General features: G+C 39.8%; 1 protein-coding gene across 8 annotated transcripts in view; it reads left to right on the top strand.

Annotated features, from left to right (window-relative positions):
* LOC126763114 (uncharacterized) overlaps window positions 1-26,524 on the top strand; it is an 81,112-nt gene that overhangs the window by 34,738 nt on the left and 19,850 nt on the right. For 6 of the 8 annotated variants that reach the window (XM_050480344.1, XM_050480343.1, XM_050480350.1 and 3 more), the window contains exons 2-10: window positions 3,102-4,763; window positions 8,874-9,216; window positions 9,596-9,898; window positions 11,220-11,532; window positions 11,625-12,325; window positions 12,402-12,523; window positions 12,593-12,866; window positions 12,933-13,662; window positions 13,720-13,878. In XM_050480344.1, coding sequence (XP_050336301.1) covers window positions 3,687-4,763; window positions 8,874-9,216; window positions 9,596-9,898; window positions 11,220-11,532; window positions 11,625-12,325; window positions 12,402-12,523; window positions 12,593-12,866; window positions 12,933-13,662; window positions 13,720-13,878 — 4,022 coding nt within the window. In that variant the 5' untranslated portion in view covers window positions 3,102-3,686. Of the gene's footprint in view, window positions 1-3,101; window positions 4,764-6,682; window positions 7,079-7,164; window positions 7,423-8,873; window positions 9,217-9,595; window positions 9,899-11,219; window positions 11,533-11,624; window positions 12,326-12,401; window positions 12,524-12,592; window positions 12,867-12,932; window positions 13,663-13,719; window positions 13,879-26,524 lie in introns of those variants that run through there. The other 2 variants (XM_050480351.1, XM_050480346.1) reach the window with 2 other exon arrangements.

Genomic DNA, 26,524 nt, shown 5'->3' with positions numbered 1-26,524 from the left:
TAGACTATGATCTCTTGCGCTTTACATTCTTGTAAATAACCCTTTTTCGTTATCTGTGACAATGCGCTCTGAAAATTAATCAATTCTTTAACGTTTGATAAGAAAATCACAATCGTTAATGACGAAGCAAATTTCATTGAACATGAGGAACCCATGCGGTAGCGTTAGACAACTTTAAACTTTCAGCAATCTCTCGAGTTTTTATTCGACGATTTGCCTCAACCCATGACTTCATTTTATGCACATCGGCTTCAATAATCCTTTCCTTCCAAGCGTATGCCGACCAATAAACACGGTACATAGACTCACAGCAATAAGAGTAACAAGTGCTTTCCGAACTATATCCAGTGAAGTACTGAAGTACCATATTAGCTACATAGTCCTAGGATCTAGGAGATCGATTTCACGAGGTTATATGAGCTATCGGCGCCAATTACAGAAATCAAAAAAGAAAGGAGAAAAAGAAGAGCATAACTATATAGCAGCAAAGGTGGCAAACCTCAACCAAAGGAAGGTGGACCCACTGAATTATACCTGACATCCATACGTGAATAACTAGACAACGTGGGCACATGGATTTCCGCCCAACCCAAATATTAAGTGGGCATGGGTGCTTCAGAGGCTACCTATACAAATTTCAAAATGCCGTCAGTTCGTAAGACTCTGAAAAGTTAGAAACTACACAACTGCAAGAGAGCACTAAGCTCAATAAAAGACAAGCTCCAGCTAAACTTGATCTGGGTTCCCGGCCACAGGAACATTTTCGGTAACGAAAAAGCAGACGAGTTGGCAAAGGCAGGAGCTTTCCTCAATGAATCCAAGGCGGAGCTAATACCAAGCCCGCTAGGATCGATAAAAGGAGAGATCAATAAACAATTTCAGCAAATTGCAAACAACAACGTGGAAAAACATTACAAAATGCGTCATAACTAAACAATTGTGGCCAACATATGACAGGAAAAGAACCAATGACTGCCGTGGCTGCGGAGTAGCAGGAAACAAGGAAACAATCTTCCACTTTCTCTGCGAATGCCCAGCTCTAGCACAGATCCGACACAAAACACTCGGAATCCACCAAGCACCAAACCTTGAATGGATTTCCACCAAAAGCATATCGGACATAAGTAGGTTCATCGAAACTTCAAAATGGTTTGAGAGAGAAGGTGAAACGTAATAGCAGATGCAGGAGGTTCTACGAATAGTGTATCAAAATGGCACAGCAAGTGCTAATTGAGCCCGATAGGGCTGCACTCCTACCTACCTACCTACCTACACTAGGTGGTAGTTTAACGGTGGAAAATTTTACTTCATTTATGTACCAGTCCTGCGACAAGTGGAAGCTGTTCACGAAATGGCAACTTCCATCATGACATAAGACAGTAACAACGGAATAGCCGTCAGTCCGTACGTGCTATAGAATAGACGTAAAATGTTTTGTCAAACCAACGTAGTAATACCTTATCTGGTGGTTTCGAGAGAGATTCTTTAGTTGGCAGTAGGTTAGGTTTAGTGAATTAAAGTTCCGCACTACTATAAAAAAGTCCTTCCAGGACGTATGCAATTTCAAGATCGAAATTGTCGGAACGAAATTTTGCAAACTAATTTTGGCATTGCCGTTCGGTCATAATTTTCGCCTTGCGTGATCCTTTTGATAGCAAAAAAGTTCAGTATGCTGAAAATAGTGTTTTCGATATTCCATCTTTGATAAGGCGGCAACTAAAAACTGTTACAAAAAAATTAAGAAACTTTGTATATACAAACCTTACTTTTACCGTTCAAATACATATCGGTAAGGCGATTAAATGCGAAGTTGACAGCGAAAATGCTCAGTAAGATCAGCGGTTGTCATCAAACAAAATTACTTAGTAAACGACCTTATGGATAAAAAAGTAGTTAGTTTCTCACAAAACAGGTTTCTAAATTGTAATTCATATTCTGTTTGAACTAAAATACAGTTATAGCCTGGGCGTATACATGTTGGGTAACAAATGCGTACAATATTGTCAGCAAACAGTTGTAGTTATTTATGGCTTTTGCGGAGCACAGGTTCGAAAGCCTCGCTATTATTTCACAAAGTTTACGATAATGCTTTGAGTCATTTAATTTGAAGAAAATTGTTTTCAACAGTCCCATTCGGCGCATAAACACAGCTCGTAATAATAAAATTTGATCAATAATTATTATCCATTAAAGTTATTTGCATAAAGACTGACGAGTGCATCCCTGCGGTTACATAAACACAAAGTGCTAGCTTGTAAGCGAAGCGTGCTTACACATTTGGCAGCAGTTATGTGCAATAAAGTACAATTGCATATATATGTGTTTATATATGTGTGTGCTTGCATGTGGGTGTGATTACTGTAATTTGATGGTGCGTATGAGTAATATTCAGACGTTGTAAATGTTGTTCGACGTCAAGTGAATGTACATGTGTGAGACCATGTGTGCGTGGGTAGGTACACTCCTTTACACCCTTACGAAGATGTGCCGCAAAGCACCGCACAGCAGTGTTGCAGTTGCTATAGCAACAATGAGTTCAGCGTCCTCCTCCGCGCTCATTGATCTTGCCCATGCGAATTCATTGCCATTGTTGTTGGTGAATTTTTAAGAGCTGTTTATGCTAGACTCTTTCCGCCTACACATCGGCGGCGAGACGGCTCTTTGTTGCTGATTAATTGCTATAGGACACATGTTTGCATGTGTGTGTGTGTGCTTGTGCATTCGTGGGTCTTTGCAACGTGTTAATTGCCACATCGATCCTGTTAATAATGTTTATGCAAATTAGTGGGGTCGCAGGTGAGGTGTGCGTGGTTGTAAGTGTGGTCTATATTTGACATGTGTGCGCTGTCTACATACTCTACATATTCAAAGTCCTTTCTCAAACACATTCAAAAAAAGAACCCAACAGGCAAATGCCTTTTTTGGTCAATTGCAACAATCTGACGGAATTAGCAGAGAATTTTCAGCACTCCTAGCTTGCTATGCTCTTTTATTTTATAATTCTCAGTTCCTACCTTTCAACTCAATGATTCTATCATTTCAGAAATTTTCTTTCAAATATACAAAACTATAAACATATATTTACTTTTGTTGTTTTACAGCTTCCACAGCAATAACTGGCACAAAAATCATACAACAGTGGACTCAGCATTCAGCAACCGGGACATTAGCTTCCGTCGGCAGCCAAAAATCATAACTGTCAAAATTCAGCTACGAAAGTGGGTCGTCGCTGCGGAGCCAATGTACAGTTCAAACATTCTGCGGTAGATGCCAACAAATTGGGGGAACGCGGGACAACTGACAGTTGTAACGAAGGAACTCTCACAAACATCGAAAAGAAATAGAAGGCTTATGCAATAGATAGACACAATTGCAGACTCCAAATAATCAGAAAGTTGCATTGGCGCAAAAGCTTCTGATTCGATAGCCAAAACTGCACTGAAGACTTTGAAGAGTGCTGCTGATACGAGCAACACACAACAACAACTCAGGAAATTGCGGGGTCAATGCGAAATAGCCACTGTAATATTTTAATAATAACAGCAAACAACAACAAGAAGCCTCTTTGAATACTTATGAAGCAAAGAGTAGGTTGCCAAGAACCAATAGCCCAGCAACACATCTCCGAACAATACCACACAGCTGATTTGCGACTTGTATAAGTAACCGGACCATTGGCAGCACCTATGGGCAAGTGTGTCTCAAAGCACCCGTCCGTACTCACAATAGCGCTGTCGGAAAAGGACTTGGCGGCGGCTAACCACATTTGGAGCAAATTTGCTGAGAGCACCGAATACATTGCGCTGAAGGACGAGCATGGAAATCAATTATGCGAATATTACTACGTGAGCGGCAAGAAGCGGAAGACGAAGCCAAAAACAACAAAGCAGCAGCTAGCGCCAACGAAGGGGAATAATGATGCGAATACAACAACTGTCGGCGCCACACGGTCAGACCAAGATTCAAATGAAAATCAAAACCAGCGACAGCAGCAGAGCCAGAAGAAGGGTAGAAACAAAAGACGATCGAAGACAACACAAAAGCAATCATCAACGCAGCAAAGTAGTGAAAACAAATCACAGCAATGGACAACAAACAGCGAACAAACAACAAACACAAATGGCACAGAAAGTTATACCGAAAGGTTACAGCAAGATTGTGTTACTTCACAAGCCGAGTTGTCTGCCCATGCCGCTGATGGTCTGACAACGACGACAGCGACGACTTCGACAATTGTGTACAGCAGTGTGAGTGGCTGTGAGTATTGCACCGTTGTCAGCACCACGGACGATGACGACGAGAGCGAAGGCGGGGACGAGGACGAGCACTGGCGCGGGCACGATGACAGTGACGACGGCGAGCAGTTGTTTGGTATTCACAACCATAATAATGCTACCGAGGCTATTGTAGTTGACAACACCAATAAAGAAACCGCCGTTGGTGCTCATAAAAATCAACAACATTGTGTGGCTCATTTGCCGTCGCAGCCACAGGAACAGATTGCTGGCGACACGGTTGCCCCCGACGCCAACAATAACGCCGAAATAGCTGCGAAACATGAGGAATATGCTTATCAACCGAAGTGGCAGCAACAGCGGTTGGATGCCACCGAAAAAGGGCAATTAATAAACAGTGAAGTGAGCAAAGTCAATATTGGTGTTATTGGTGTCGAAAATGCAGCTGAACTTGACAATGTCGATGGAAACAGTGAAAGGTTAAGCGGCAGCGAACACCTAACGGTTGAAGGCAGCGACTATATGCAGGTGAGTGACTATAAAATCGCAATTTACTTGACAAAGTAATTGTATTCATTACCGGAGATTTAATAGTCGGGGTCACGCTGTGGCTGAGATGTCGCTCGTGACAATTTGTTCTCGCAGTCTACTGGGATTCAACAGATATATACATATATATATATTTTCTTTTTTACTATAACTAGTGATTGGGCCGAAACATTGAATTTAGAAATAACTCAAAGGAGTCTGAAAATGATCCAAGCCAAGCTTTGCTTCTGGGGTCGTGTCTTGTACGTTCCAAACTTAGGTACTACATCAAGCAAGACAAAAATTTTCTTTTAATGCTTGAATTTGACACATTCTTAATATATCTTAACTCTCTCTTCGATATATAATATTTTTTGAGGGCTTTATATCTGTGATGCTGTCTATGGAACAATATTTATCCTGTTTTTCATCCAAATATTTTTCGAGATGCAACGGTATACTTTTTTAAAATTATTCACCATATAAAAAGTTATCTAATTAGTACTTTTTCAAAAGACTGTTTTGACAGCTCACGCGTGAGTCTTGACAAGCTTTCGAGTTATTTATGTTCAGAATTGTTTGGGATTTCACCATAGAAAGACTTACGCCTGAACAACGTCTGCAGATCTTTCAATTGTATTACGAAAATTCGCGAGCTCTTAGCTCCACTTATGGTCAACATAATCTACTATTCGCAACATTCCATCTCGAGACCCTTCATTCATTATTGGATAATATTCGACCGAATAGACCACGTCTTGCACACCGTAAAGAGTATACAGCGGCCGTAGCTCAGAATGTAAACCACTCACGGACTGGCGTACGAAACGACTTGACTTGACTGAAGTCAGTCGACCTTCCCAAGTGACATCGCTTCGCTCCATTGGCTCTTGAAAAGTTTCAAGATGATCCGACGTTTACGAGCCAAATTTTGTTCAGCAATGAGTTCCATTTCCAACTCAATGCGTATGTAAACCAAATCAAAATTTGCGCATTTGAGACGAAGAGCAACCTGAAATGATTCACGAGATGACATTTTAACCACAAAAACTAACCGTGTAGTGGGGTTTGTGGGCCGGTGGAATCATCGGTCCGTATTTCTTCAAAAATGATGCCGGTGAGAACGTAAGCGTCATGGCGAACGTTATCGCGCCATAAAAACTGACTAGTTGATGACTGAAATTGAAGCTCGTGATCTCGTCGACATTTGGTTCCAATAAGACGGCAACACTTTTCTCACATTGCATCAATCACTGAATTTATTGAGAGAACACTTCGGTGGGATGATAGTTTCATGTTTTGGGGCGGTCTTTTGGTTACCGAGACCGTGTGATATCATCCCGTTAGGCGTTTTTCTGTAGGGATATGTAAAGTCTGAAGAGTCGACATGCTCGAACGAGTCATCGAAAATGGACTCAAAAACGGGCCACCTGAGACGTAGCTTTGGCTAAGACTTAAAAGAGAGAATCTTCAAAAATTAAATGCCATGGAATGTTGTTTTGAATGATAATAAACGTTTCCTATTAAATCTGAAGTTTCTGTGTTTTTTCTTTAAAAAAGTATCAAATCGAAATGGATCATCCTTTGATTGTTGTTATGTCTTATTCTGAACCCTAAGCATTATTCGCATTCCCATTTGTATGACAAGAAATTCGGCAAATAGGCAAGTAGGAATTCCACATTCCCGGTAATCACCCTATAAACTACCCCTAAGTTATAGAAGGAAAATACCGGTAGATGTCGCTGTTTCGTTGCGGCAGGATACCCGCACTCACAATCGCCAGGGCAACAACCACCGCTTGACAGTTGCAGTAACGTGAAAAGTTACGAACACCGTTCGCCACGAGTGCGCATGTCCGTCTACAATGACTTCCACAGAAAACGGCCAACACAAAAGACCGTGCAATGGAAAACGAAAGGAAAACTCGCAGAGTTTTCGCTGCCACAAACATTACCGCTGTAACGCTGGCATTAAATGCAGCAAAGTTGTGAAAATCAATTTGGAAAAGTAAAAGACAGACAAATCTAAAGAAATATATATAAAAGAAAAAAACTGTAAAAACCAATAATTAATTAATTTTCGAAAGCAAAGTGCGTTCAGTGTGAGCTTGCGAATTTTCCAAAAAGTGCTTGCAAAGTGTGGATAGACATCAAGGAGTGTGCTTATTTTCAAGGACTTTCGCCGAAGCAGTGAACAAAGTGCGCTAGTGAGGTGCAGTTGGCGAAGTGAAAATCCAAATCGGACCTGCTGTTCATTCAAGTGTACACAATTTAATAAGCCAGTGATCTATAGAATGTTTCACAGCATTTAGTTTGTAAATTTTTTCCTCAAGCAATAAGTGAAAACTTGTATCGCTGACAAACTACTTATTTATCTACTTACATCGTTGGGTCTACGAAGTGCTCAAAACGGCGACCAACGGCAAGCAGAGGGGCATCAGCGCGCAGACGAAAGCCCACCCTCTAAACTGGGGGCTGCAAAACTGAAAGGCCAGCATTCAAGATGGATGAATGCGAGAACCTCGTCATTAACTTAGAAGACGCAGTCGACACATACGAGGAGCTCGCCGACAAAATACTACAACAAGAGGAAATAATCAATGATAACGACGCTGAAGTCATTCAATTGACGCAGGCACTAACCGAGGGCGACATAATGGTAAATCACACATAACGCTGCTCAAGCATTTCCCACGCTTACGCTTCAAATAAATTGCACAGTGCAATAAGTATGAAATAGACAAAGACTCTTGTACCCTTTTTACAAATCAATTTCGGGCTCCGCGCACCGCAACACTAGTATACACAGGCTTCCACTTTGCTTTGCGTTCCACACTTGCCTCGCTGTTTCTGTGGACCTAGAAAGCATTTGCGCCGCATTTGTGCGTTGTATTTGTGGAATATAACAGGCGGTTTTGTCCTCAAATTTTACAACTGATCTGCTTAAATACTATTAACTTCCCGTTGACAAGACTGTTTAAGCAGTTACCGGGCCATAACGGTTCATATATGTATTTTGATTTCAGCAGCCATGTTACAAGCTCAGATTGCGTATGATTCATCGTATTTACAATAATTGACGTATTGACGCAAGTGACGTGACACACGCCGCCAGTCGCAGGCACCACTACACCCAAGACCGTCCCCACCTTAACTGTGAAAAGATTGCGAATGTATTGCTTAAATGAACGCACATCCATTTGAGGTCGCATTAGGTCGGGTGCTTTTTGAGAACTGAATGTGAGATACGTGTGAATTATTAGAAAAGTCAAAAAGAAGAAAAGTCAGTTTCCATAACTAAAGCCTTTGCAATTATGTACTTGAGTGATTTCAAAATTAATTCAAAGGTTCACATACAGCGCTCGGTCTTTCAAAATTTCATCCCACCCTAGTCTATATTATTATACAAAGGTAATATATACGCGCATATTCATTCATATATATAAAATAGTGAGGCATTAGCTACACCAAGAGGCTCTTACTATTTACGGTGGATAAGCACACACTAAGCCTCATTCTCCTCATATTGTCGGCTTTCTAGGTAAAGTGGGAAACATACATACCTACAAAGGCAAAATATTTATACTCTGGCTTAATAGAAATACGCTAGAGATGCAAATATCCTTTATGTAAATGCGTTTACTACTACTAAAATGGGAGTCTCGACCTATGTCAACTAAGGACGTATTTAATTTTTGATACTCCAATCCTTAGATAAAGCATATTACCAACACTTTGCAGATGCAATCTTTGAGTTTTGGTTTCGTTTTTGCTGGTTTAGAACACAAATATTCGTCGTCGAAAAAGTTTTTTCGTATTACTAATCAAACTTTTACTTATTTTTTTTTTAAATACGAAACGACTTTTTCGACTAGCCAATATAATTTTTCCGAAATATTTATGTATGTGTATATAAACTTAAACCACAACGCCATACACTCCCAAATAATCGAATTAAGCGCATGGTTGCCACTGTAATCGCGTTTAAAATAGTCAATAAACCCCAAAGCACCCACAATCGGGTTTGTCGTTAGTGATCATTCGTTATGTGCCTGAATTGTGCACTGTTAAACTATAATTTACGTAATAACACTTGCGATTCCTTTACAGGGACAGGCCGAAAGCAAACGACATTCGAAGAAGCATGGCAGCACCACCAACGCCACAACAGGCACTGGAGTGGGCGCCATCGAAACTAAAGGTACGGCGATGTCCTTCGGCTTTCGCAAGAAGCTCAACACGACGCCGAAGAAGTTCAAGAAATTGCTGGAGGCCGGCGTTGGCGGCATGACTGGTGGTGGCGATGGAAAACGAAAACAAGACAAATGCAACAATATTACAACAACGACACGGGACGGCAACACACCTAGTGAGGATAACGCAAAACGGGCAACTGTGATAGATGGGGAGACGTTAACGGACGAACAACAGCAGGACGACAATGGCAATGCAGGTGAGTGCAATGACTTAGTGGTGCAACGAATTGCATGAATAATTTACGTAGAACGTAAACTCGGGTTACTTTAGAGTTCAATGGAACAAATCACCTGCAAAATAATTAATTTGACACAACAGGTGTTTGGGTGCGACCGACACCGCTATACACCTTCCAAACTTTTGCATGACCTCCCACATCCACACCCGGGCACGCACACACATACACACATTGCGCTACACTTCATTTTATTCCTTCGGAGTCTAATTACTTATATTTTTATTGCGCTCTTATGAATGTCTGACACGCCAAAAACTTGCTGCTTTCTGTCTTTTTGCCTGCCTCCTCCTCTACGCCACCGTCCGCAAACAACCCTGCCAACACTCACCGAATGCAGAACTGCTGGCCAAGATACACTTCGAGAAAATGGGTGCGGCGGCCGCAACGACGCAGCGTTCCAATCAACAAGCCATGGCAGCCGGTGGTGGCGCTCCGCCTTCCAACCTGCCTGGCGTCGCTTCGCGGTTCGGTTACCGCGGCGGACACATGGTACGCCCGGCATCGGCAGGTTTAACGCAGCACTATCCCATGGAAGTACAGGAGAATGCGGAAAACAACAACACTTGCGGCAGCAATGGGAGCGACGCCAGAAGTGGTGGTGTGGGAGTTAATGGACAACAAAAACCGCTTGTCAGCAACTGTAAGTGGGTGCAGCAGTGCAAATATGTAGAAGGTCTAGTAATAACGAACAAAGGGTGAGGTACCGCGTGCAAAGATTCGCGGGGACACAATCAAGTGCTTGATGTACGCATGTACAAATAACTATTATAAGACGGTGCTACAATTTGTGGATGCCAATAAAATAAATCCACGATAGGCAAGCTGATTTTTTTAACTTTAACCTGTTCAAACCCTGCTTGCTGTTTTCCTTTGACAAGGCTTCTTTCTCTTTTAGAACACAGCAGTTGTTTTATTTACTGTACGTTGAAACTTAGTCTCCTCTTCTTCTTTACTGGCGTAGACACCGGTACTCGGTTACAGCCGAGTTAACAACAGCGCGCCAGATATTTCTTCTTTTTGCAATGTTGAGCCAATTGGAGATTCCAAGCGAAACTAAGTCCTTCTCCAACTGGTCTTTTCAAAGGAGTGGAGGTCTTGCTTATCTTCTGCTTCCTCCGGCGGGTACTGCGTCGAATAGGGAGAACTGTTGCGTTTTCGTCCGTTCGGATGACGTGATCTAGCTAGCGTAGCTGAACTATGCCAATGTCGTCGTATATCTCATACGGCTCATCGTTCCATCGAATGCGATATTCGCCTTGTTTCAATACCAAAGAGTTACTCATTCCGGTCCACCAACATTTATTTCGAATCTTTCCATAAGCCGAAAAGATAATATTATATACATCTTTGAACTGTTTCTTGGTTTTTTTTTCAAACGAAAGGCTCAATTCCTGACCATTAAACGTATTTGCCTTCACTTTCCTAACCACATACACATACGACAAAATGTCTCTAAACATTCAAATATTTACCCATCGGTGGGTAATTGAGAGGAAAACAAACCAAGCCATTTGTAAATCATACCACAAGTTAGTTGTTCGTATTTGTTTCCACCACCTGTGAATGCTCACAAATCGATTTATTTCGAATGCCCCGCGCGCAGCCTCCGCTTCGTTGGTAAAAAGTCGCCGTTCACTTCGGTGCAACGGTGTGACAAGTCCGTGAACTCAATTAAACAGCAATTGGCGGTTTGCGAGAGCGAACGCTGCCAAGAGTGGCGCTGCGATTATGTTGCAAGGTCTGCCAGCTTGCAAGTCTTGCGAATGTCAGTGCAATCGTGCAGTGTGTTACTTTCAAATTGGGCTAAAGGCCAATAAAAGCAATTTTAAAGTCACACAGAAATAAAAGCAGCCATAAAACGTGCTAGAGACAAACCATGTCCAGGGACTGCACTGTTGCAAGTGCAACTAATGCCCTCAATCACAAGTAAACTAAGATATCTTTGTGCTGACTTTTTGCAGTGAAACGCCGATCGAAGAGTGCACATGCCGGCAGGGCATTGACTTCGGGCGATGAGACTAGCGAGTCGGGCAGTTGCAGCGATGCGGCCGGTCGCCCAAAAATAACACAACCCAAATCTATAACGTTCAATTTGAGTCAGAACAGCACAATCGAATATCAGCGGCGACAGTTTTTCGAACAGCCCAACACATATGGCAGCTATGGAAGTGGACGCAGCAGTGCCGCCAACATTTGGACCCATCAACCGGGGCACCAGGCGCAGCAGCATCAGTCGCGAAATGTCATCAGCACGGGCATGCACACGAATGTTATGTGAGTACACGCACCATATGGTATAAACAATTAAACACATTTTCGAGAAATATATTGAAAATTCCCTTTCACTTCCACTCCTTCATTTATAGTGTCCGTCCGACACCACGCGCACCGCCAGCCAGTTTTTCGAAGTTCACACTGCACACAGTAAGTTTGCCAAAACCGGAGTTTCCCGTGGCCATCAGTGTGGGTGCTACAACTCCGACTACACCAAGCAGCATCTACACACCATCGCCCACCATGGCAACCAGCGTCGCGGGCGCACGTACCAAGGAAAACCAGCAGCAGCAGCACCCCTTGACAGTGGTAGCTTGTGCCACAGTGACACACTCCGCTTCCGGACATATGGATCTGAAGACGGCCAAGCAGATGGCAAACAACACGCGGCGTGGATTCTCAGGCAGTCGGGAGATATCAGCGGATTCAGGTATTGCCAGCATGGACATGGCATTGGATAGTTCGGTTTCGAGCGGTGGTGGCAGTCGCGCTGGACGCACAGCCTCGCCTAAACGGAGCCGCAGTCGTCCGCGCAATTTGCAAATGGTAATGAATGGTCGTCACAAATTTGAAGTACGTGACCTGGACGACCCTTTATCGAGTGAATCCAGTTCTATCGTAGAGCCGCTAGCTTTGCCGAAGCTACCGAGCGAAAACCAAACAGTACCGCTTCCACTATGTGGTCTTGTGCGTTCCAATACGGTACTTAGTCGAGAGACTTATGAACGAAATGGTGGTGTTATCGGTAATAGAAGCGCTAGTGCCAACCCGGAAATCAAACAGGTTGATATTGGTAAGCCATCTTATTACACATATGTATATTTCGGTGTTTTTATATTCCAATCCAATTTACTGCAAATGTTTTAAAGGAAAACGCCCTACTACGGCGCCTGCACAGTGCACCATAACTCGGAATTCGTCGGAGGAAAGTGAAGGAGTCGATGAGGAAAAGCTTTACTTAGACCGCTCAACTTCAGAGAAAGGAAACAGGGTAAGTCGCATCAAGCAAAATCAAAATTAAAATGAAAATGTTGGCTAAAAACCAAGTTTGCCTTTGAAGTTTAAGGACATCAATACTTGTTCGAGTAAAACATCGTCACCAGGGAGCTCCATAATGCTCTCGTGGTGCAATGCCGGAGAATCTCTTGCCGTAAAGGATTGTAGCAGCCTCAGTATTAGCAGCGAAGATAGTAATAAACTGCAGGGATTTAATCATCAAGATAAAGACACAGACACGGAGAAGAACGATTTGCAAAAATTCAAACACATGTCGGTCGACTTGAATGACGATGACTTAAGTGGCATCGTGACCGAAATGCAAGTTAGTACATTATGTAAGTATGAGTATAATTGAACCGAGCATTATTGTTCCCATACTAATTATTTATCTTCAAATTTAGCTTCCTTAACGGATAACTTAGCAAATGAAAACAACAATTCCGCACTCAAAACAATAGAAACCAACATTACGACCATTGCATCTACGGAAAATGCAAATATTGATAAGCCGGACCGGCCGAAATCGTTTTATAATACCCTTAATGAGACGAAATTTGCAGAGATGGCTTTAGCCGGCAGCACTTATCTTTTGGACGACGAGACCTCTCCCACGGATAGTCTGGTGAGCAGCACGGAATCAGAAGAAGCCGCAAGCAAGCAGAAAAAACACAAAATAAACGAAGAACTGCAAGAGAAGGACATCGATGAGATTTCACCTGAACTCGAAATGGGTAGTCCCATTTCACCGGGAACGCCAACACATGCTTCACATTCGCTATCACTTTCCGATTGCGGTAATTTAATTGATGACGAGATCGCTGACCAACCGGCGTTACTGTTTAACAGCGAAGCACATGATCTGGTGGATAGTTTGACGTCGCATAAAGATAAGACAGAGACCCCCACACTTATGGAAAATACAGGTTCGATGCGTTCCCTGAAGAGCCAATCGAAAGCGCGCACTGCACTCCAGCAAGCAATCGAGTTGAGTCTTCGCACACCGCTCTCGCTGCGAAAGGCGGTAATGGAACGCGCCGAATCTCTCGATACTCTCTCTCCCTGTGAGTCGATATGTTCAGATGATCTAATGATGGATTTCGATATACATAGCAGTGTGGATTCCATCGATCGGTAGGTGCCATGAAGAGTTCTCTAAAAATAACACTCATATTGTCCTTTCTTTCAAAGATCTGGCTCCATAAAGAGTCGAAGTGGTTCGGATCTACATAAAATTGACGACACAGAATTATTTTCGGAGCTGGAACGTAAAGGGAGCGATGTAATGAAAGAACTGAATTCCCTCCTACGTCTTCGTACCAATAAAAGCGCAGATAAGGATGTTGACATGTGAGTAGTAAAAAGTTGTGTTCAAAGCAATAATATCAGATTATTAAATAAAGATGTTTTAAACAATTAAAATGAATAAACTAATGACGAATTGGAACGCAAGGCCTTCTCAAAATTGCATAGGTATCGAATCTTATGCCTTTGACGTCGACCGCGTTGCTCTTCCGGTTCTGGACACTTGTTCACGGACAGTCAAATATTTGACATTGAAAATTTTTTGCCCACATTTTTCGAATCAGCCAATAAAGGAATCAATGTGTCCACGAATAGTTTATTATTACCACCTCTTTTTCCTGCCTAAATGGCATATTTAGAATTTTCCCGGAAGGTCTAAAATTTGATTTAGATTTTTCTGCAAAATATTCATAATTTTCGTTTCCCTCATTTTTCTGTTATTGTTTTTTGTCATAATTTTCCTTTCCTTCATTTTTTGTCATTGTTTTTGTTTTAAGTACTTCCACTGATCTCTCCAAAATTATTGCAAGATAAATAAAATTTGGAGCATTACAAATTACAAAGAAACCAATATGTGTTACATTTCCATGTCGTGGATGTCCACCATGTAATTGAAGCAGCTCATAAATAACAAGTAAGGAAAAGCTAGGTTCAGGTATAACAATCATTTTATACTTTGGCAACTTGCGAGGTTTTAAGCCAGGGAAGTACCTTCAAGCACATAAGGCTTGTTAATTAAATAGGGTCTAGAGCGTGGTTTGACCAAATTTGATTAATTCTCAGCACAAATGAGCACGGATATAAGAAAAACACACTCTCCCAATTTTATTTAGATAACACACATATTGATCGATATATGCGGTATAAAATCCCTCGGAAGTTCGAAAATCTTTTTATTTGGTATATGGGGACTCAGGGAAGTATTAGCCCGATTCAACCCAATTTTGATACACAGAGTTACTATTGCCAGGAAAGGATTTTCTCTGAATTTCTATTGTGTATCCCATACATTGACCGTTATTTTCGGTCGGAAATCAACTATAGATAAGGTGGTCCACATATTCAGTACCTAGATTTGGATTTGGGGAATTTTTGGTTGAAAGGTGGCACACCTCAAAGATATTAATTGTGTAAACTGCTGTTCTGAAATATTAGTTTATTCTTGATTTGTATATTGAAAAGTGAAAGTTTCAAATGGAATTTAAAATTATGTTATGTGCGTTATGTGTGTCCGCATCCACTAGTATACATATATAACCCTATATCTATCTCGCTATGTTCTAGATGACACGTACAACCGTTAGCTGAACAAAACTATTATACTCTGCAGCAACATGTTGCAAGAGTATAAACATTTCACATGACTAATTGTGTTACGTCTGCATTGTAGATGATCTACCCATAAATTACCATGATGATGAAAACCGTAAAAAGTTTAGTACAAAAACATAATTAAAATCTGCTTTACACGATAAATTGCAAAGTGTCATCTACACCCACTAGTGAAAATGGCAGTTCCCTTTGAAGTTTCTATCGTTTAAAATACGAGGGTGGCCATATGCTCCTCAGGATTAACAGAAATATACTTATATTTATATCTCATATGTATGTATATATATATATACATATATAAGTAACTTATTGGGAAACTGTAATATTCATTGATGCTTGTGTTCCCGCAAAAAGTTTTGTACAAAAACATAATTAAAATCTGCTCCATTATATTCAAAATTAGAAGAATGTAATAATTTCCACCGGAAAATCTTAATTTCTGCCTGCATTAATCGTCTAAACACACTTAACTCTTCTTTTGAGCAAACTAACAAATATTTCGGTGTAGCGACCCTTGACAGAGAAATATTATCCCAAATGCCACTGAAAATCGGGTGATGAAAAACCAATAGTTATGGATCATACGGTTTCGGTGTGCAGCACCTGTAAATGCCCACATAAAAGTGCAGACTCACCTTTCCTACTTGGTATCGGGTGATTTTTTAAAATTAGCTACGTCAAGTCTAAAGTCTACGAAATAAGCCAGCAATTTATTCCTGCATTTTGGAAGACAACATTTCCGAAGAAATTCTATTCCGGCAAACTAAAAATATTTTGGACTTTCCGAATGGACCACCTAAGACGCAGCCGCGGTCAAATTAAATGAAATTATCTTCAAAAAGTAAATGTCATGAACCAATCTAACGTTTCAAATAAAGAACCGATGAGATTTTGCAAATTTTATGTTTTTTTTTTAAAAAGTTATCAAGCTCTTAAAAAATCACCCGATATAAGCTGCATGATTATCTACAAGAAAGCAATTGTTTCACGCTGGTGGGAAAATCACAAACACCGAACTCATTTAGCCGCGACCACGACAACCAGCAGATGGGAAATAGGATTGGCGTAAAAAATAGGCAAAGCCAAATTACACCCACCGAAAGAGATGGGAAAATTACGGTAATGCCAACAATAAAGAGGAGAATAAAAGTTATGGATAAGTGCAGCATGGAAAAGTAATGCAAATACATGTACACACATATTAACACAAGAGCAGTGTATAACCGCTATGCGGCCGCGGATGACCGCAGTGGGGTTAAGCCACAGCAAATAAACCGCGCGCTGGCAACACAATTGTAACAACTGCAGCAACAATGCCGACGGCAACAATCACCGGCGACCTTTCACGAAACTTAACAAATCGACAAAGATTCCAACGCGACTAAAGCAGATGACAACAACAACAACATGGCAACTACAACAGCGCTGACAGCAATGACAAAAGCCAAACAACCAAAGCTCAGGCCACAGCCGCAGCCGCAAAGGCCCGTTACAATAGCAGCAACATTTGGCAATCACCGAAATTCAATTGGGCTTTGAATTGGCCAAAGCTGGCGGGCGCCTCTCCAGCCGTTGCTAATGCTTTCAAGTGCATTCACAACCAGCAATTTATGAAATACACACAACCACATGCATCCATCGTATGCATGCTTCGCAGCACGCTTGCAACAGCAAAGAGTCTTGGTGTGTCAGCATTGTTGCACTGGTTCGTTGCACTTGCCGCTGCAAGCGTGGTACGTGTAAATTGCCGGCCGGCCAGCAAGAGTGCATCCAAATGCCACCGCCAGCGCCGCTGCTTCTTCCACTTCCCTCTCTCCACCACTGAAGGCCCACGCTTGGCTTCTGGCTGTTCTTTTTTGCGCCAAGCGATTGCACGCTTCAGCAAAATGCTGCGCTTGGCAAGCGTTTACAGCGGAAAATGAAAATGCCAAAGACGTTTCAAATAAATGAAAGGAAATGGCGAAAATGCAGCGGCACGGTGGCAATGGCGAAGCATGAAGTATGTTTATGTGCCAGCGTGAATATAAATAAAATGTCAAACACTTTAGCAGCGTGCAGGTGACGTAGTCTCCCACAAGCGGGGCTTCCATCTTCCACGGCGCAGGCCAACACGATTCTGCATTTCAGCGCTGAGAAACGAGCTCGCCATTCATTGCTGTTAACCGTTAGTCACACATTCGCGTTTTCGCAACGCTCTTCGCCACCAGGTTCGCACGAGCTGCGGAGTAACCTGACGGCATTTTACCTCCTGCTGCCATCTCTTACACAATAAAAGTAAATTGTCTTGTCAGACCGCTATCGGATGTCGATTGTTGGCCGTCGACTGTCGATTGCTTATTGGCAACCGTTGCCACTTGGTACTGCTGTTGCTAGGCTATGCTATGCCGTGTACTGGCTCATTTGCTGGTTGTTGTTTGTCGTCGATTTGCTTTCTTAGAGAATTCAGTTGTTATTCTTATTGTCATACCCGATGCAGGTTTGCTGCCGTTAGACATGGTATATACATATGTACATATATGCTTAAATATCTACCTATGTGTACGTATTATATAAGTACTCGCATGAACATTGGTTTTGTTGTACACAATCAGATGGCATATCTCGGCAAACCGCACATTGTCGCTAATAAAATAACGCTACTTTATGTACCGTTAAAGCATATACTAAGACATATCTCAGCATTGTTAGCTGTTCGGTTAGCAAGAAATGTCTAATACTTAGTATCTGATAGACACAGCAATGTCAACCATTCGAGTTTCCTTAAAACATTTTCATCCATGTTTGCGAGTGTAAGTTTGTCGCTATGAAGCCTCGCTGAAAACCACAGACATCGTTTGTTTGAAAGTCGCGTGAAAGTTAACTCCAATTCTTACAAATTTATTATCTTGGACGACACATTCATTGAAATTGGAAAATGGTTCATATAAACCGAACTTCATCTCGGCTACTTCAAGTGAGAATAAACGACTCTTCGATATTAAAATTTCCTTCAACAAATGCTATAGCCGTACTAGTGAAAATCTCTAGGAAATTACCCTCTAACTGTTGTGCATCGATTCCGCTATTCCCTTGGCAATGACTGCAAATAAAATTCGCTCGAAGACCTTGTTCCTCGGTGCTGCTATGTTAAATGTCCACATACCCCTCTAAGCTACAGCATGAATTTCGCTGATGTCCTTTTAACATTTTACTTCTTGCTTCTATTTAGTTGCCATAGTGCAAATATAAATAAACACACGCAGCCATAGACACATAGTATATAAATGTTAATATATTATGTACCACATGTGTACATATTTAGAAGTTACCGTAGCCTTTCCTTTGCACAGGCTGTCAGAAAAGATCATCTATTGCATTTGTTTGTCTTCGTATTTTATTAAGTTATATACATATACTATATGAATTTATATAAGTACATATATACATACGTACATAAATTTGTGTAAGTAATAACACGGCCCTTGCCATATATGTATAAAGATTTACCCATGTACGTTATACCTTGCATTTAGACTGAACGTCAACGGGCTCTATCTACTCTTGCTACTCTTTCTCACGTTCCTACAGAGTATAATAGTTTTGTTTTCCTAACAGTTGTACGTTTCATTTAAAACTAAGCGAAATAGATATAGCGTTATGTATATATATAAATGGCCAGGATGACGAGACGAGTTAAAATCTTAGTGAATGTCAGTCTGGCCCACTAAACTTAACTTAATCCACAACAACCCAATCGGAAGATGACCCCGCTCACTCGCCAGATAACGGTACTATTCAAAACTACTAAAAGAGATGGTATGAGAGGCCTTTATTGAAGCCGGGATCAAAACTGGACGCTGGTCGTGGCACCGCTCACTTTTAGGTGAAATCACATAACTCGATACCTGCCCGACAATCTTATGTTATAGTGTGAAAATGGAGGAAACGTCACGTCTACTTTCCATATAACAGAATTTTAAATTCCGTTAGAAACCTTTACTTTCCAGTACTCAAATCAAGAATTAATTAATATAACAGAATAAAACTTTGCACGAATACTGCTTTTGAGGTGTGCCACCTTATGACTAAAAATTCCAAAATCCAATCGAGCCAAACCTGTTGAAGGTACTGAATATGTGGACCCAGTGCTTATAATTGACTTTTTACCAAAAATAGCGGTCAATGTGTCAGATCCATAAATGAAGTTCAGGGATAATTGTTTCCAGTCAATGATATATCTGTGTGTCTGGGTTGTTCCGGGTCAATACTTCCTTCAGCCCCCATATACCTAAGATAAAGATTCTCAAATTTCCAGGCAGCTTTATACCGCATATATCGGCCAATATGTGAGTTATCTTAATAAAATTGAGAAAATTCCTTATTCTTGTAACAGTGCATATTTGTGTTTAGAATGAATAAAATCGGGTGACAAACTCGCTCTAGACCCCATATAGTTAACAAGCCACATGTATCTGAATGTACTTCCCTGGCTTTAATCCTTATAAGTTGCAAGAGTATGAAATGTTCGGTTATAGCCGAACGTAGCTCTTCCTTACTTATTTTATTCTCCTTTGAGTACGGTTTGTGTTCACGCCATAAATCGTGGCACACGTCGGCACATGCCTTTGTGTGGCAAGTGTCGTTCTTTGCACCAGCAAGACGGTCTAACTTCATTGCAATTGGCAATTCGTGCCAACATTAGTCGTGTGAATCGCTTAATGGCCACTGTACTTTGACTTTAAAAATTAAAATAACATAAATCAAATGTCAATGTTATATGGATCATATGTGCATTTGTACTATATACTATACATACCATACATATGTATGTGCATGTAAGCATGTGCAACGTTTATTGATACATTAGAAAATATCTTTACCAACATTTTGTCTTTACTTGCTTTATTCGAAAGGGGAATCAATAAAATTACAATAGAATTTAATCTAATCTAATCAAAAGTTAATCAAAATGTTCTGAAGTTAACTAATATTTTCAGAGTATTAATTATATAGAAATTTATATTTAGGTTGCACCGGTTTAAAATTCACAGACTATTTTCGTTCCAAGAAGCTTACCTCGTATTAATTTATAATATGTTTTTTAAAGAAACAGTCGAGACACGTCGGTTTTCCTTTCTGTTTCAATAGTTCTTGCTCATTTTCTAACCCATATACATAGATAAGATTTGTCCCTTTATTTGCAATAAATTCTTTTAATAACAACTATCAAGCGATTTAACTACTTGCTAGAAATATTGTTAAATGTCTCACTAGATAACAGATTTGTAGTCATCGGCACCGACATTTGGAATTCTTAGTCATCGTTCCGTAACTCGATCCCTGCTTCAACTTGGAATCTCATTAATACTGACTTCAAAATACTTTAGATATCAATAACTACGCTTCTCAAAGTGCATGAACCTAAGAACTATTTGATCTATTGAATGCAGACAATGGAATGTCGTTTCTGTGTTGATCATAACCCGACTTTGTTTATCATTTTCCATGCCTGTTAAAGGGCATTAACTGATAACTTGATGGACCTGTTTATGTTAAAGAGCGGACAAAATTCGATGTTCGTACATAAAAGGCCTCAAAACAAGGAAATAACTGCAACGAATGGCAGATATTCTATCCGATTGACGAAGGCTTCAGGCTGCCATTTTCCGCTGAACTCTTGCACTTGAAACTGGAAGGGCGGCATTGCGGTAATTATTAAAAACCACAAATAACACAAACTAGCAAAACCATAGTGCTAAACAAAGAGCCACTGACTGGGGCAATAAATCAACTTGACGTCATCTCGCTGAGCGCCGTCGTGTCTTCTTGTTTTTATTTTCTATTGTTGGCGTTGTTGGTTCGTGTTCTATCTGACTTCAATTTCAATGTTAACCCAACTATTATAAAATCATATAAATGTACGTAATCTGACAAACTTGGTCGCTTATGTTCTTAAGTGAATGCAAAGACAAGACAAGAAAGAGAAGAGGAAACACCAGAATGTATAGCGGAGACAGGCCGGGAAGTATTTTCAAAGTGTAACTAAGAAATAGTATCAGCGCGTAACGTATACATATGTGTGTGTGTCTGTGCAACACTCACGTAAATGCAGCTGATAGAGAGCGCACGCACTGTAGGACAAACTAGTCGAAAATGAGAAAATTTGTGGTCAGTTGAGTAATAACACCGAGGCGAATGCTTCGAAACTCACAATAAGTTTAGATGAACATTATTGAACGAGAGAATTTATGGGTTGGGTTCAAAGGATGAACAAAGTGTTGACGCCTTCGTGAAGGTTATGTAATGAAGTAAATGTGTTTTCATTAATTGTTTGAAAATAAAGATTAGGGGGGTTAAATGAAGGAAACTCGGGTAAAAAACAGTATTTTTCAACAATTTTTTTCACATATGAAAAATGGAATTTTTTATTAGAATTTTTATTGTTACAAACATACACTATTAACAAAAAAATTCTGAAAATTTTGGGAAAAATCTTGCCTACCGCATTCAAAAACACAGTTTCGAGAAAAATTAGTTTAAAGACGGCGCACTTAGCCTAGCTTGCCTTGAGCGCACAAATTCTCAAGGCTATATCTCCGAAACTTTTACTAGGATCAACTTGACAATATTCTAGAGGGGTTGTAGAATTTATTAAGACAATAAAAAAATCGATTTTTTGAAACCCGTAAACCCATGTAACCGCTCAAACTTTCTAAAGGCGATTTTAGGGCATTTATGCCGCCAATATGCCCACAGTGTAGCAATTTCTTCTAAAAGCAATGCACAGAACTAACAACATTTAAGTGAACTGAAGTAGTTGCTGCAACGAAAAATATTTATAGCAATAGAGCAAAGAGCGCCAATTCGCTCTCCGTGTGCTTTTGCACTTTTACTTTGATTGTATTTTCATTTGCTTTTGGCTTTTGGCCGCTGTCTTTGCCGTGGCCAGAAGCTGACGGCTCTTGGCTAGCTGCCGTTGTTGGCTTTTAGCCAGTGTTGACGCGCAATTGAAAGCGAATAAACGTACCGTTCTTCGTCGCGGTGTTTACTAAATTCGCCTTCTTTGATTATTGCTGAACTATGTACATATGTCTGTGGCAAAGTGAAAAAATTCGGCAAATAGTTGTCTGCTAGTAATCAAAAGCGAACGGCCTTTGAAATAATCCGAAAAATAATGTATTTATAGCGCAACAACAACGCGTTTGCATTTTTGTAACAAGAATAATTATATAAAAGTGTGATTTGTGTATATTTTATGCGCTGATTTAATATCGGAAAAGCTCAACACCTTCCGTCCAACAGAGTAAATGTGTAAAAATGTCAAAGTGTTTACTTGTTTTTGTTGGTAACCAGGAACGCTTCGTTGCCGGCAATGTCAGTGACTGCCTTTTACCACCGTTATGCTTGGTTTGCCGCGCTGCTGCCTTTTGTTGCGCCGTCCCGATGGATGTTTATGCAGAAGCGCCAGACTGGCTCTGAAACAAAGCCACATCGCTTTTGCCAAATAAAACCAAAAATTCACACACAACACAATATGACAATAAATAATACCTGACATTTAGATACAAGCTAACCATATCCGTTTACATTTCGAAATAGTACATCACAAAGCAGCGGCCGCTTGACGCATGCGCAAAAGTCATTGCCGAGTGAATTCTTTATAAACTCTTTTTTTCATTAGCGACTTGCTTGAAATTCCATTGCGCTTAGTCAAGGTGCATGTGGTTGCTGTCGCTCCTTTTACTTCACTTTCGTACCAACGATTCTGTTTCATGGTCAATCTCTGCCTCTTCCACTCAGCGGTTTGGAAGTTAAAGGTCTAAGCTTCTATAATTGGATTTTTAATATTTTATATTACAAAGTTAAATAGCGGTTACGAAATAAAGAAACATAATGACGCTTTTCGATTGACATTATACTTTTCATTATGAAATTTAATATAGTGCCTTTCTGCTCGGCAACATCCGTCTAAGCTATTTATCGTAGCCCCAAACCAGAATTGAGCATCATAAATAAAACAGTTATTTGATAGTTTAATTTGTTCTTCAAGTCGCTTTATTTTAACAAATCTTAAAGTGCAGTATATCAGGCCTTCACAAAAGCTCAGTTCTTCTATTTTCTTCCATAATACATAATAATCTGCATAATCGTCACCATAAATGAAAAACAACGTATCATCAAAAAATCGAAATAGAGTTTTTTAGCTGCCGCTGTCAGATATAACCAATAAATAATTAATATATAACCAATACATAGCCAATACATAACCAATATATAATCAATATATTACCAATAAATAACCAATATATAACCATTTTATAACCAAAACTCAAATTTTGTTTCAAAATGAGTGGTTACTATTATATTGTTTTCCTTCGCCTGTAAAATTTTTGAAAAGTGATACTACGTTATTTTGCATTTTAAGTGACGATAAATAACATTTTACCATACTTTGCTTGCTCAATTTCAATCCAAACGTCAAACTAAAGAAAATCAATTGACGGAATAACTATTAAATAAATTTCTAAGCATTAGCCGAACCATTCCATAATAATTTATTCATGCAAAGAATAAAAGGGTAATACATTTCTTATGACTTGCTTCATCGAGTCACTCAGTCTCATTCGTTTCCATGGCAATCCAGTTCACTTCCACTTAATAAATACTGTTCAGCAGGCATTTATCGATAACCGTCAATCTTTTATTGAAAACACAACAACTCATATAACCGTTATGTTTTCAGATTTCATAAATAACGGCCAATTTACATGCTCTACAAGGGTTTTATTTCTTTCGTCTTAGAAAACACTATTAAGCGCTAAGTAATAGTATTTAAAATTTCATAATCACCCTGCCTGAAAGTTAATGCCACTATTTTCCCGAAAGCTTCACATTAGTAATGAAAGCCCAACAGTGAGTGAAAGCGCTACACACTTTTTAACATTTTCGAAATTAGATTCCATGCTTTCGTGTTCGCTTCGGTGCCATGCTGATTTCTAAGCTGATTTCCATTTAAAGGTTTTTGATTTATTGATTGCTCTTTCCTCATACAAACCAAAGAAACTTACAAGACTCAACTACATGAGCAAGTTTTGCCGCTTATTGTCTAATGACTGTCGATGGTGGCGAGATGGGCTGGAGCATTAGCCGATCACTTTCAAAATCAATGCCTTTTATTAATACCATTTTTCGACGTAGCGGGCATTAAGAACGCACCAACAGACAGCGTCCACACCGGTGGGCTCAACCATGACAATGAGCAATTTATGGTTTTCCGTCATTAATTATATCATCGGCGATGACTTCATACGCGGGTAATAATATGCTTACAACAGTTAAAAGTTAAAAGTAATTTGAAAGCAATAAACATATTGCTGTTGGCATCATTGTTGTCGGGAGATGACGGGCTTGCTGCTGGCTGTAATTTCTAACACGCACTCAAATATGCGCTTGTAGAAACTTTGGTTAATTTTAGAGTGTCTTTCAATTCTAGTTTGAAATACAAGACAACTAAGCGCATTCATGCATCGCTCAGCGTTGCCATATACTTTATAATTGAAGTAATGGTGGTCGCTAAGAAAGTGTTTACCCACAAAGTGATACGCAACTGATAATGAAAGCAAGCTTGGGTGTTCCGGAAAAGTTTGAATTGCTGTGAGAAAGAGGAAATGGCGCACCAATTAAAATCGCCGGCAGCTTTGCATAGATTTTTTAAACAAATTACAATTTGAACTATAAAAGGTCTCGATTGTGGCAATTTTCCCCAGTAGTAGTTTAGGTCGGTTGCCATTTGCGTTGATGAAGAAATTAGAGAGCGTCATCTTGGCGGCATATTCGCGTGTGTGTTAAGGTTGCGGTGTAACTTGGGACCCTGCCTGCGGACGCCTGCCACATTGTAATTCAACGCGAAGGCAGTGCCTATCAGCTTGACTTTACATAAGCGATTAAACACTAGTATTACACACATACATATGTGTGTGTATGTCTAAACTAACACTTTCCATTACTTTAGTCGCCTTACAAAAGCTGCGCAGATCTCAAATTACCGGAAAGCCAACAAAACAACACAGAAATAGTACTCCTACATTGCTTTAATATGAAAATGAATATGAACACTTACCTTAATGCATTCACAGTTAATATACTCATATGCACAAATGACTTCAAACACTCTTGCGGCACGACTGACTAACCGTAATTAAGAGCGGAACTTATTCGGGGGAAACAACAAGCAATTTCTGCACAAACACCAACCTTCGATGCATTTAAAAAGTAAAAAATATAAAAATGTTAAAGAAATCTAAAATTACACTGTGAAATAAATTGAGTTTTCCGACAATTACAACAAAAGTAATTAAGGACAAAATATTAGTGTTGTAAACGCTCCGGACCCGTTCGTGATTGCAGTGCCTTATATATACACCAAAACGGATATATTTATATACATATGTATGCATATACATACATATGTACTAATATTCATTAGTATATAAACATTTCTATATACAAAGAGCGAGCAGCAAAATGAGAGATTGTGAGGGCTCTATGCTCTTGGAAATTGGCAGCTCAAATAATTGGTAAGAAATCGGAAATTTAAAAAACTACACGTCTATGTTTTGCTAATTCCTTTTACTTAATATCATTCATTGCTGCTTAAATTTTATTAAACGACATATCGTCACTTAAAATACAAAACAACGTATCATCAAAAACAATTGAAAATCGCTAACTGATAAATAACCAATATATAACTACTTTATAACCCAAACTCAAATTTTGTTTCAAGTAGTAGTGAGTGTATGATAACCAATATATAATCATTTCATAACCGAAACTCAAATTTTGTTTCAAGTAGTAGTCAGTGTATAATAACGAAAATAAACCATTTTATAACAAAACTCAAGCTTTGTTTCCAGTAGTAGTGAGTGTATGATAACCAATATATAATCATTTTATAACCAAAACTAAGTTTTTTTCAATATGAGTGTATGGTAACCAAAATATAACCATTTTATAACTGAAACTAAAATTTTGTTTCAATATGAGTGGTTTTATTATAAAGTCTTTTCTTGGCCTCTAAATTTATGAAAAGTGATGTTACGTTATTTAGCATTTTAAGTGACGATATATCTCCTAACATATGGTAGACTAATGCATTTAAGATATAAGTATATGTAACTTGGTGCGATTGAGGTCTAAGCTCAACTTGAATAATTTGAATATATGTAGGGCGGTCTACGAATATGTTTAACTGTTTTTTCAACACTCGACATTCGAAGATAAATTCCATTTATGAATGCTCGTCAACAAGTCCCACTAAATGAGATTTTTATAATTTGCTTTCGTTTGTCGAGAAGCTGCCGTTCTCAAGGTGAAGAAC

Source organism: Bactrocera neohumeralis, chromosome 6 (genome assembly GCF_024586455.1).
Source record: "Bactrocera neohumeralis isolate Rockhampton chromosome 6, APGP_CSIRO_Bneo_wtdbg2-racon-allhic-juicebox.fasta_v2, whole genome shotgun sequence".
Lineage (NCBI taxonomy): Eukaryota > Metazoa > Arthropoda > Insecta > Diptera > Tephritidae > Bactrocera > Bactrocera neohumeralis.
The sequence above is the reverse complement of the archived record's forward strand: the minus strand, read 5'-3'. Positions and strand labels throughout refer to the sequence as shown.